The sequence below is a fragment of the Malaya genurostris genome, chromosome 3, assembly GCF_030247185.1.
Source record: "Malaya genurostris strain Urasoe2022 chromosome 3, Malgen_1.1, whole genome shotgun sequence".
Taxonomy (NCBI): Eukaryota; Metazoa; Arthropoda; class Insecta; order Diptera; family Culicidae; genus Malaya; species Malaya genurostris.
The window spans coordinates 267,048,064-267,060,728 of NC_080572.1; the positions used below are offsets into that span (position 1 = coordinate 267,048,064).

General features: G+C 37.8%; 1 protein-coding gene across 9 annotated transcripts in view; it reads right to left on the bottom strand.

Moving 5' to 3' along the window:
• The window catches only part of LOC131435001 (ras-related and estrogen-regulated growth inhibitor), a 30,163-nt gene that overhangs the window by 11,267 nt on the left and 6,231 nt on the right, over positions 1 to 12,665 (bottom strand). For 4 of the 9 annotated variants that reach the window (XM_058602430.1, XM_058602432.1, XM_058602433.1 and 1 more), the window contains exon 2: positions 6,580 to 6,815. The exons of 2 other annotated variants lie outside the window; for them this stretch is intronic. In XM_058602430.1, the coding sequence (XP_058458413.1) occupies positions 6,580 to 6,667 (88 nt within the window). In that variant the 5' untranslated portion in view covers positions 6,668 to 6,815. Of the gene's footprint in view, positions 1 to 6,579; positions 6,816 to 6,921; positions 6,944 to 6,989; positions 8,201 to 12,665 lie in introns of those variants that run through there. 3 more of the 9 variants (XM_058602434.1, XM_058602435.1, XM_058602437.1) reach the window with 3 other exon arrangements.

Sequence of the window (12,665 nt, forward strand, 5' to 3'; positions counted from 1 at the left end):
TCACCAGTGCTAGAGCGAATTTCTCTCAATGACATTTCTGAAAATCAAAGGTTAGCACGCTGCTGTAGGGATCCTCTCTGAAGCAACAAACGGCCGCTTATTCTCGTTTCGCGATCCGTTTCTATACAGGCAGTTAATAATTGCGATAGAATCATTTCACTATTGCCGCTTATTCTAACTATGTGGATATAACCTTTGTATAAGTTGTGTCTACGAAAATGTCTGTGAATGCTCCACACAAGGGTTTTGAAATATTGCAACCTAGTATGAGAATCATCAAGTTGAATCATCGATTCGATTTTCTGCGATAATTGTCAACTTGCGATTCTCTCTTGGGAAATTCCACACAGCGACGATCATTATCAGACTGTAATATTTTTTAAGGGCGTGAAATACTCAGAGTATGAAGTGGAGCGAAGAAATGTAGCAAAATTCTCTCACGGTTCATGCATTGAGAGACTCGAGTTCTTGTAGCATCTTCTACCGGATTGAAAATGTTGTATACAATATAGATAGCAATACAGCAGCTTCTGTCAAATTTTCGGCAATCACCAACACTGGTCATGATTATACTTAATAGCTTCAGGAATACTTCGAAGTAGCGAATGAAGATGTGACGCGATGTTTCGGTAACTACGAGGTCTGAATGTCTGCAAAATACACCTTGGTGGCGTCGATGATCGTGACTTGAAAAGACTGAGGCTGTGAACCATTTCGCGATTAATTTTAGCTTTTGGTTGAAATCTGACACTTGAGTGGTTATTTTGTGTCGAGTATTCAAATTTAACTAAAACTTAACTTGACGGACGGAAAAATATTTGGGTTTATTTTCCACTGGAAATAATTTCAACTAAAAAAATAAATATTAAAATTTTCATTGCAAGATTTTTTCAGTGTCGGAAAATAACCATCGATCTGTCAAAAAATTGCTTCGTGTCGGCGCATTGTCTTGGGAGAACAGTGTTGTCGTAAATACGGCTTACTTTACTAACTTTACCCTGTACAAGAATGGGCAGAACTTACTCGTGAGTATCTCTTGTTTTATTCAACTCAGAAAAATAATTTTTCTCCATATAATCGGAAATATAATAAACAGTTAATAATAATAAAATTTTCAGTAGCACCGAGATAAGTTCCAAATGTCGACTGCCATCTTGAGGCAGAATTCCCCAGAGTAGATCACCGTTACCCCAAACTTAATACACAAAACAAAAAAAACACGGTAACCTCAATTTACGAACTAAACGTGAATGAAGGTAGTTGGTGAAAAAAAATTACGTTATTTGGAAGTTGTTTCATAAACAAAGTTTTGTGTAATAAATGTGGTTACCCAGAATCATATGGCCATTTTCGGAACGGATGTAAAAAATAGATGTAAGAAAATGACGACCCCATTTCAAAATCCAAGATGACGACTTCCGGTGTATTGATATTCGTTGAAAACCAGGGTTTGAAATATTCATTCACCGGTGAATGAATTATAGTTTCCATTGCATTGTGAGCGAACATTTCCACCGATCACAAGGAGGACACCTTTCCAGCCAAAATGAACCGCACAAACAAAACACTAGTTTAAGCAAGTATATTCCACATATACACAGATGGTACAGTGTGCTGGTATTAGAGTCTTCATGAAGCATAGAAGCCATGACTATAATTTTCTCTCTCGTGGTCTGAACGTCGTTCTTCTCACAAAATAATTCATAGCAAGCAAACTTTCTTCACGGGGCTAGGAAGTGATGAGGATTACTTATTCAGTTTTCGCTAACAGACTGATGACTGGCTCTCCGAACGTGAACGGCTGTTAATCATGACTTTATGCCACGAAAACTGTTGTATACCACTTATTTAATTCGTGTTAAGTTAATAGAGGGTAAGAATTCTTAGTTATGCTTGAATATTATAAACAGAAGTAGCAGGAGTGCAGCATTAGCAATGGCGATCTGGTGAACTCAGCAAATACTACAAACAAACAAACGTTTTGTTTGCTGGCTACTAGAGAGAAACTAGCTCCTGCACTCTTGTTATTTCTGTAAATCAAATTCCTGCTAAATAGCGTTTAATTGGGTTCAATCGAAAAAGTGCATGATAGTTAGTCAACCAGTTGGATAAAAAATAAGTCTTTTATTCAGTATTCCGCATTGAACATTTTTTCATTGAATTTTCGTTGCGTATTGCTATGAGCTGTGAGAGCTGTGGAAAACACATGTCCCCATTACAACAAAACCTTGATTCTAATAAACTCTCTAGCGGTGGCAGTGCACACAAAATGAATTCTGTATAATTTTGTATAAACAAATGTGAATCGCGTTCGGACTTCGAAGCAATATTCGACAGTTAATAGCCAGTCATCAGTCTGTTAGCGAAAACTGAATATATAACCTTCATCACTTTCTAGCGCCGTGAAGATTGTTTGCTTGCTATGAATTACGGGGTTAAACATTCTCTCAAATAGTAACACTAAGAACACTACTTCTATAACTTTCGCGACGACCATGTTGTAAGTATTCTAAGAAATATCAATTAATCTGAAGTTGCCATCTTGGATTTCCAAAATATCTCAAATATCATTTTTCGAAATGTACTCTTTAAGCCTGTTCCAAAGATATTGTAGTAGTTTCCATGGAATATGGATAAGCCGTAAATCTTTTTCATTGTATGGGAAAACCACTTTTTACGAAGTAAGTTCGTAAAAAAAGGTTTACGTTATTTAGGATTTGGTTCGTAAGAAGAGTTACGTCAAAAGAGGTAACGTAAAAAAAAAATGTTCGTAAACGGAGTTTTTGAGTTATTTATGGTTATATCACACTGTTGAAAATTTAATCACAAATTGCAGATTATATTTCTGATGGCATGTAAAAAGAATTCCGTTGCTACAACTCGAGATATTCACGATTAAGTCCTACCCGGATTTTTCCACTGGGCGAGTTTTGAAAAGGCGTCCATAGTAAAGTAATATCGCACCGCAAAAACCGTTTTACCAAATTGATTTCAAATATAGGAATATTAAAAATATTTGTGTTTTAACTCGTTTTGTTTACAAATATCTAATATTTTGCCTATTTGAAATGACGGGTAAAACAATACTTTCATATTTCTTTTTCAGAAAGATTACTCTTTTGGTTCAATTTTCGAGTTTGATCCTCAGAAAGAAATTTCCGGTTGACTTCATTGATTAAAAGCATCAAAGCATTTAGAGCATATTTTTGAGAAACTTTCTTTTTGATTAGGCGCAAGTGAAAATTGACTTACTACCTTGACCAAAAAGTTCTCTAAATTCATTTATGTTATTGAAAATACAAGATTATTTATAATACTCGATATTGTCCCCTTCGAAGTACTCCGCCCCTCGTCTGCAACACACTCATGCCAGTGCTTGATCCAATCCTCGAAACATTTTTTATATTCAGTTTCCGGTATGGCCATCAGAGCCATCTGCGATTTTTCCATAATCTCATCCGGGTGCTGAAACGAGTTCCACGGTGCGATTTCTTGAGTCGACCGAATAGGAAAAAGTCGCAGGGAGCCAAAGCAGGTGAATTCGGTGGTTGTTTGCTGAATGGTATTCGTTTCGTTTTTAGCCAAATGTTCACGGGCAACGATGGCATTGTGTGACGGTGCGTACTCGTGGTGCAAGATCCACGAGTTGTTTGCCCACAAATCTGTTCTTTTTCGACGAATTGCATCACGCAAACGTCTCATACTGCCCAAATATAACTCCTTTTTGACGGTCTGACCTTGTGGGAGGTATTCATGATACACAACCCAGTAAATCCGAACATCGGACGCATCGTGCAAAAAAGCTTTTGATTGCGTTTCGAGCTTACATAGTGTATCGGTAGAACAAAAGAGTGAAGAAATACCAAAGCAGAGAGCGGATGTCTGATACTCAGGGGATGGATTTCCAACTCCGAACATAGGGTTTTTCTGGCCCTAAGAGGCGAATGATCTTAAGGTTAAAGCCTCTATGATCGAAACAAAAGAATGTATTTCACACCCTATCCGGGAGACATCGGCTCGAAAATGCCTTGTTTGATGTTCCTTCACTCTATTCCTATAGCGATACATAATATAAACATAAAACTTTTTTAGGTCGACGCGGTTGATGCAAATGGTGCAGAATTGTCCGATGGCGGGCCGATCGAAGCGCTACGATCGGCCCCATATCGTGCTCAATCGGTCCGATAATCGGGTCGATGATCGGACCGATGCGGGTCGACAAAATCCACCGGGAACAACCTTGTAATCAATGAAAACTGTGAGCATCGCCTACTAGGGATGTTCGATACCGAGTCGATACTTTGAGGTATCGACACTTTCTTTCACGAATCGGATTTTTTTTGTTTCACGTATAGAGACTTTAACCTTAAGGTCATTCGTCTCTTTGGGCCAGAATAACTTGCTAACCGTATGTGCGGAGTTGGGAATCAAACCCAGGTGGGCTGCGTGAAAAGCATCACACTATACCCGTCCCCAATGGAAAATTTTTATTTCTTCGGCGCTAAGCTCGCGCATGTATTCGTATGACGTGGACTAACCGTCACTGAAATTCGTTCTCGACAATCTCGCTTCGTCCCACAGGTGCGTTGAAAGAGAGTGCAATGTGCAAAACACGCACATGAAGGTCATACTCTCAGAGGATACAATCAGTGCGCCTAATTGCGATGGAATAGTAACAATAGGAATTGGCATTTAGTGTAGTATTCGTGTATCGACATAAAGGTTATGACATGAAAATTAAAATGTAAAATCAACACAAAGTGGCGTGCGGAAAGTCTTTGGCGTGGACCAAAAGTCGCGAAAGGCGAAATGCAATCTATGTGGCAAGGAATATGCGTATACTAGCGGCACAACAAATCAACAACTCGATGAAAAATTCTTGTGATTTTACATCTTATCAGATGCTCATAAATGGAGCGTTATATTTCACACAAATTCATAGTCAAGAACATGTTAAATTGTTTGATTTGAAAATTACATGGCTTTAAAACGATAGGAATAAAAATCAAAATATCGACAGCAACAACGCGACTTGAACCGAAAAACATAAGATCACAAAGCACACCAGTTAGTCGAGTGAGCCACAGAAGCACATATCTGCTTGGCTGGTAAATCGTGCACAGTTCGAAAAAATCTTGTGATTTTACATCTTATAAGATGCACATAACTGGAGCGTCGTCTTTCACACAAATTTATATTCAAGAACATGTAAAATTGTGTGATTTGAAAACTACATGGCTTGAACTCGAATGAAATAAAAAAAAACAAAAGATCGATAGCAACAGCGAGACTTGAACCTAGAAACATTAGATCACAAAGCACATTGATTAATCGACTGAACCACAGAGGCACATATGTGCTCGTTGAATAATTGATACACATAAATGCATACTGCGGTAATTGGTAGCCGAGTGCAAATTACAATCGGAGCGTGTAAAATTCTGTGCGCGTGGAATATTGCGTCATTTGAAAAATCAAGTAGTTATGAATTATATCGTTTAAAGGTTTATGCCACATGTAAAATTCATAATTTTTTTCTGTGTGCATATAAATTCGTACAGTCTCGCTTGCTAGCCGAGTGCAAATTACACTCGGAGCCATTAAATTTCTGTACGAATGGAATATTGCGTCATTTGAGAAGTTAAGTAGTTATGAATTGTATCGTTTGTAGATTTATGACGCCTGTAAAATTCATAATTTCTTTCTCTGTACTGAACATCAAATGCAATAATTTTCTGTTTACAAGAAATATCACAGATAAATGACACGTTATTACATCGAAACAACGTTTTGAGTACATTACATCACCTCAACTGAAAACTGTATATGAATCTGGTAGGAAATTATGCATCTTTTCGTGTAATATTACAACCTTTAGAATGACACCAACATTGTTGTGATATTATATCGTAATCGCTGTACATTAGTAGTGCAGCAATTTCGATGTAATATCACAAATGTGCTGGTGTCATTCTAAAGATTGTAATATTACACGAAAAGATCCACAATTTCCAATCAGAATCGTCCAAGTATTCAGCCTAGCTGATGTAAACTACTCCATACGTTGTTTCGATGTAATAACGTGGGATTATTCTGCAATATTTCTTGAAAACAGAAAATTATTGCATTTGATGTTCAGTACGTCTAGTTTTTTGATTGATAATCACATTGAAATTGTCACAATTCTTGTTTTACTGTGTGGAAACACCTTTCTGTACATCATAAAATAACGCCACAGTCAACTGCTCAAATATCAATTGATAAAGGTATCGATACTTTATTGCCTTTTGATACCTTGTATCGATACCCAAAATTTCAGTATCCCGATAGCCTAGGTATCGATACTTTACCTTTAGAGTACCATTCCTATCGCCTACCGATTCTCTTATCATCATTTACAGACTCACGGTCACCTCAGAAACGTTTGTACCACTGATATGTATGAATTGATGCTGTGAAATTATAAGGGGAACAAATTCGTAAATATACTACAGTTTTTTTTGTAAGCTCAGAAAAGATTCGTCTCTATGGGTTTATTCAATCGGTATTTATACAAGCTGAATTGTTTTGCTTACTCACCACTCTTACCCACACATGGTGCTCCAATAACTGCCACCTTAATCTCCGCCAGATATGACTTTTTCCGTCGTATCCCCCGAGTGGTCATGTCGTCGAGTTCAATTCCACTTTCGATGTCCAATCAAGTGCGCTGAACAAACCCACGCAGTACCACGATTCAACTATAAATCTCTGTTATCAACAATATGCTCACCGTAATCTCAGTTTATACATGCATTTGAAACGATGTCCAGTGTCTATTGTTTGAATCCAATGGCAATAAAAAAAAAAACAAACAAACATATAAAAACATCAATATCAGTTTGGATTAAATCAAACACAACCAGAGCATGTTTAATTTACAAACAGATTTCCATCATAGTGATGTTGTTTTTTCTCTTCGTAAATAACACAAACAATTGTAAACGCACCATTCGTACAATTGTATAACAACGCACGAATCCATCGGAAGCCGGTATTTTTTTTTCGGTTTCAACATCATTGCAGGCAACTTCGAATCCAAGCTTTTTGAAAAATAATCCCTACCGTATGGAAACAACCTGCATCACTGCCGGCCGGAGGTTCGCACAGGCCGAATTAAATTTTAATTCATTCACACCATTTTTCCCGGAGACAGCAACATCCCACGGGCCCTGTATCCGTTTCCGTGCCAGCCGTTGTTCCGATGCTGTCCACTTGGATGTAGCACGGCTAAAGTGGGTCGTAAATTTGTAATCTGGTTCCACGCAAAAATCAGCAATAAAAGTGTCCGGTTCTCTTTAAATTCTCAACACCGCTGTTAGTTTTCAAAATAATTACTCATTCGCGCAACCATTCCCGGACGTTTACCGCAAAACAGGAATCGATTCAGCTAGTAGTGCGCCCTGTCCGACCCGGCTCTGTTACAACCCGGTATCGAATAAACGAACCGTGGGATCACACAAAAGCCACATTTCACAGTCCGAAGAGCGAGTGCGGGAAATGCACTTTGATCTCCGGGTGTGTAATTTCGTTTGAAAAATATAATCGTTGGATGAGAGCAGAAATTAAATTACCGGCGACAATTTCGGGGTGCACCGGTAACCGGCAGGATCTGTGTGTGTGTGTGTGTGTGTGTGTGTGTGTGTGTGTGTGTGTGTGTGTGTGTGTGTGCGAGCTCGTTGTGGAAAACGAACCGTAAAAACAATATCAATCCAGCAGAGTGCTGTTGGTTCGTCGGTAAAGTGAAAAACGAACCATTTCAGCAGTCCCAAGTAGTTATCAGGGGAGCAGCCCCCCCAAATACCGGTGATGGTCTGCTTTTAAACGAATTCTTGTGGTATACTATACAACAATTTTTAATGTGAAATGAATTGTGTTAGCCTTCACGTCCTGTAAGACGAATAATGCCATTGTTGCAGTGGCTGATAACACGATAACGCGTGCACTAGTGTATGAGTGAAAATATTGAAAAATTTCTAACACCTTTCAAGGATCAAATGTAAACCAATTTAAAATGTGTTAGTAATTTGTGTATTACCTACATTTTATTTGGTACTGATGCCATAGATTAATGTATTTCTATATGCAGTGCAACCAGTTTATCAAAGTGGCTTGAACGATTGAGTTTAAAACAATCTTTTTTAGCAATAATTTTCTCTCAACCGAATGTTAAACCTGACTATTTGGATGAAATATCAGTTTTGATCAAGTTTTCACCAATGTTTGATGGAAAATTGCTTACATTTTATGAATGTAGATTTTAATTCCCTAATAAAAAAGTTTGCTACACTGTTTCAATGCATTTGTATTAGATCGCGCTATTGAAAATAAACAAAACCGAATATTTCCTATTAAAAAGCAGTTTGCCGGAAAAATAAATAGTTTTACGACAACCTTCCTATTTTGCGGGATTACTGATAGAAGGTACGTAAATCTTTATTTCGCATTAATTTCTGCAAGAGAAAATCCATATAGGAATGATTGCGTTGTTAATCAAATGCGTTAGTGGAAGTAAGCTGAAACTGAAACAGTTTTTCTCGAGCAGTTTTCAAAAAAACGGAAGAGTTTTAGATTAAGATTTTCGCATTTCTTGAATTGCCATTCTAAGCAGAATGAGCTGATTTGTTTATTTTTCAACCATATGGAAGCTTCATTGATTAAAATCAGGGAAAGAAGAGCCGGAATTCGTTTTTACGCATTGTTGACATTTCTCATACGCACAGTGTCTTGCCCCTTAAAGGCTGAGGCCAGTGTGTTTCAGGGCATTTTAGAGGGCTATTTTCACGCTTCAAATCTAATTTTCTCAGAAACGGTGACGAATATCAATAAACTAAACTGACAATCTATTAGAAAATTAGTTTAGATTATTCAGTGATAATTTCAGAATGATTCATTGTCTTTAGCGGTCGGGAAAGTCTTTTCTTCCGAGGAATAACTGCATAGCTGAAAACGGCAACTTTCAACTGGTTCATTGAATATCGCGCCTTAAAAAGCATGTATCAAAAATCTATCCTGACAATGTCTAGATAATTTAATTTAGGTGCGATTAGTGCATAAAAAATTTTATGTTGTAGTGATAAAAATGAAGTGAATGTTATTTTTGTGAAGGTAAGTCGATTGCTATGGCGGCGCCATTTTAGTACACATAACGGGTACATAACGAAACATGAAAGAGAAATAAAATCGGCTCAAAAAATGCTACCAAACAAGCGGTAGCTTTCTTGAATTTTATATGAATTTATAACCGAAAATATTAAAATTTTCTTGTCAATCCGGCCACATCGAGAGTCATTTTGCACATATGTAAGAGAGCATGGAGAGAAATGTAATACGCACAGCGAGCCACGTGGTTTTACGCGACCTACTGGCCTCAGCCCTTAAATCAACTGGAAATGCGCAGTCGTTTCGAAATAATAGCATATTTATGAAAATAGAAAGTAGCATCGCTACTTCTATTATCCGTAGTTAGTTGACGAACAGAAAGCAATTCATATTCTTCGAAGACAGTGCCGTAGTGATGGTGAGGTAAGTGAGGCGATCGCCTCGGGCCTCAACAGACTGGGAGCGCTAAAACATGATGGAATTGGTAAGAATTTGTGGCACGATAGGTTTATTAATACAATATATTTTTACTAATTTCTCTTAGAAAACTATTTAAGTTAGAATAAGTTTAAGATTATTATTGTACTGTTACATAAATACGATGAGATGTCACAGTAATCGTAATCATTTGCAAATGAGATTGGTTTGTTTTCATCAGCAATCAGACGATCAATCAATTTCGGTCGACGTCAAGATTAATTTTTTAGCCGAATATTACTTACGTACCCGACTTCAAAATGTTCCATGAGCTTGACGATGTGTCCCTTCATATGAATTGCTTACAAATCATATTGTTGTTCCGTTTACCCTTATATACCGGTGATAGTCGCCTGATGGCACGTGTGAATCGTTCTTACATATTGTTTTGTTTTCATCGGAAAATATATTGGCCACCCATTTTGCACTAGGGCATAGAAACCTCAATTTACACGATAGTGCAACTCTATAACCATTTAGAATACAGAACCACCAATCAGCGACGAGCGTAACATTGATCTTTCATGACGGTTCTCTGTTGGATGGTCGTTTTGCTGCTGATGTCTACTGTCGTAAAATAAGACTAGAGCAGTCTCATTCACTTGGTGGATACGGTACTGTGTTCCACGCAGAAATCTATGCGTTTCTGTGTGGGCTGCAATCAACACTTCAGCAGAGAATCTGTGGTAAGCTTTAAAGGCACTCAGTTCGAACTTTCAAATACTGTTTAGTTCTTATTCCCATTCTGGAATTACTGGAAATTAATGGGCTGATGGCGATGCTTGCAAACCTGCGCTCGGACAAAAGTATTTTTACCACATTTGAGTCTGTCAAAATGTCAAAATGTCTACTGCATTTTTCCAAGCATCATTGCAGTATTCTGATCAGAGTGTGCTGAATATGAATATTATTCGTACGTTTCGTGTGAATGAGCTTACTGTACTTCATAGCATCTGATATGTAACTGTCCCGCATTGACGCAACTATGTATTCGGGTGTTTGGTTCTCCACGCACAGTTCAATCTGTGTAAAAGCTTTTTTCAGGTTTCATTAAATGTGCATTTTGGCATCTATAGATTGGTCAGCATCCGCTCTGGGAAGCAGAAAGAATTGTTTCGTTTTGTTTACTCAGCTCACCCACGTTAGAGTTTCTTTTCATGTTCGTTTTATCCTCCATCAGGTAAATGATGAGTAGCTTCGGCAAAGCACAAATCTCCAAATAACCAGGGGAACATGCAACTTGAGCCAATCAGTTCTGATTCTTAATTCTGAAAACAATTACAGAGCAAATCTGCGAACCATTTAAAATGCATTTAAGAAATTAGCTCTTCTAAAAGCAAAAATCTCCACTGATTAGAGTGTCCTCTACAATGCGCATTTTAAAAGTTTAGTTTGAACAAAAATGACATCGTATATGATTGATTTGCTTCAAGGGAGGCTTCAAGGGTGGGTTCAAAAAGTGGGGGAGGATTCAAGGGAGAGAGGGGAGGGTCAAAAGATGGGGAGGCGCAAAAATTTGGAAGAAGAGTGAAGTTATTTGCACTTTTATATAATAAGTACTCTATTGTTCATGGAACCTAATGTTGAAAAATCTTCCAGGGAAGAGAGGGGGGTGATTAAAAACACCAAACTACCCGCCCCCACCCCCCCCCGCGCGCGCGGCCTGAGTCAAGCTGTTGAATTGTCTTCGCTGTTGGTAGTGATCAAGTTCGAATAGGCATGAACATCAACTTAAAATCAGAAATTCTCTCCGGTCAAAATTATAAATAGAGAGTGACGATTCACATTACAGCTTTAGATTATCACCAGCGTTTAAATCGATAATTCTCAACTGTTTGAAATGTAATGGGATGAGTATTAAAAATGAGAGTTGAAGAAGCAAACAATTAATTTATGTTCATCCTGTAATTGACATTTCAGCTATCATGACTGCTTTGCCTCTTCATTTTTTATCTTGAACCAATTCGAATGTTTACATGAACCTCAGTTGAAGGCCACTCTCAAATTATTGAAAAAGATATTTTGTTACTTCAAGAGATCAACTGACGGTGGTGAAAATGAGCTTCGAATGGAAGATAAACGAATGAAGAACTGAATGGTGCCCATTCGGTACGGCAGCGAAGGTTGGGTGTTAGAGTGTGAAGTTTACTATCCTTTCCAGAGGTACAATATTTTTTGTTTTTTGGATTCGCGTTACACATATTACCAACTACAAAAACCTAAATTTACTCAAAAGTGCCGAAAAAAGCATAAACGGGTTCCTGCACAAACGACGACACAAAAACACCTGAAATTACGTCGGTACATGGGTGGTTTAATACTCCACCAATCTCACATTAGATGTCGTTTTTGCGTATAATAGCCCTTTCATAAAAGTCACTCGGTCAACCTGCCCCTTCAACCAACTAGCTACTGTCACCCCTACCGTTTAACTCCAATTTATTATATCAATATTGTATTAAACGGTATAACTTGATTCATGCGGTTATTGAATCTATTTTTAATCTACTTTTTTTACGTCTTTGTTTGACGTAGGGCCGTCTTGAGCTATTTTTAATTATGATCAGTATCTAACGGGGAAAACAGATCAGAAAACTGACATGCGAATGCAATAATGTAATGAGAACTGCGAAAATGTTACCGCAGAAACGGGACTCGAACCCGTAGCTAACTCCTAACATGTTTCCGTAGATAAAGGACTGTAAAAGTAAATGCCGTAGTCAGTGTTGGTGATTGCCGAAAATTTGACAGAAGCTGCTATATTGCTATCTATATTGTACAAAACATTTTCAATCCGGTAGTATGTTAGATGCTACAAGAACTCGAGTCTCTCAATGCATGAACCGTAAAAGAATTTTGCTACATTTGTTCGCTCCACTTCATACTCTGAGTATTTCATGCCCTTAAAAAAAATTTACAGTCTCATAATGATCGTTGCTGTGTGGAATTTCCCAAAAGAGAATCGCAAGTTGAACAAATTATCGCAGAAGTTCGAATCGATGATTCAACTTGATGATTCTCATACTAGGTTGCAATATTTCAAAACC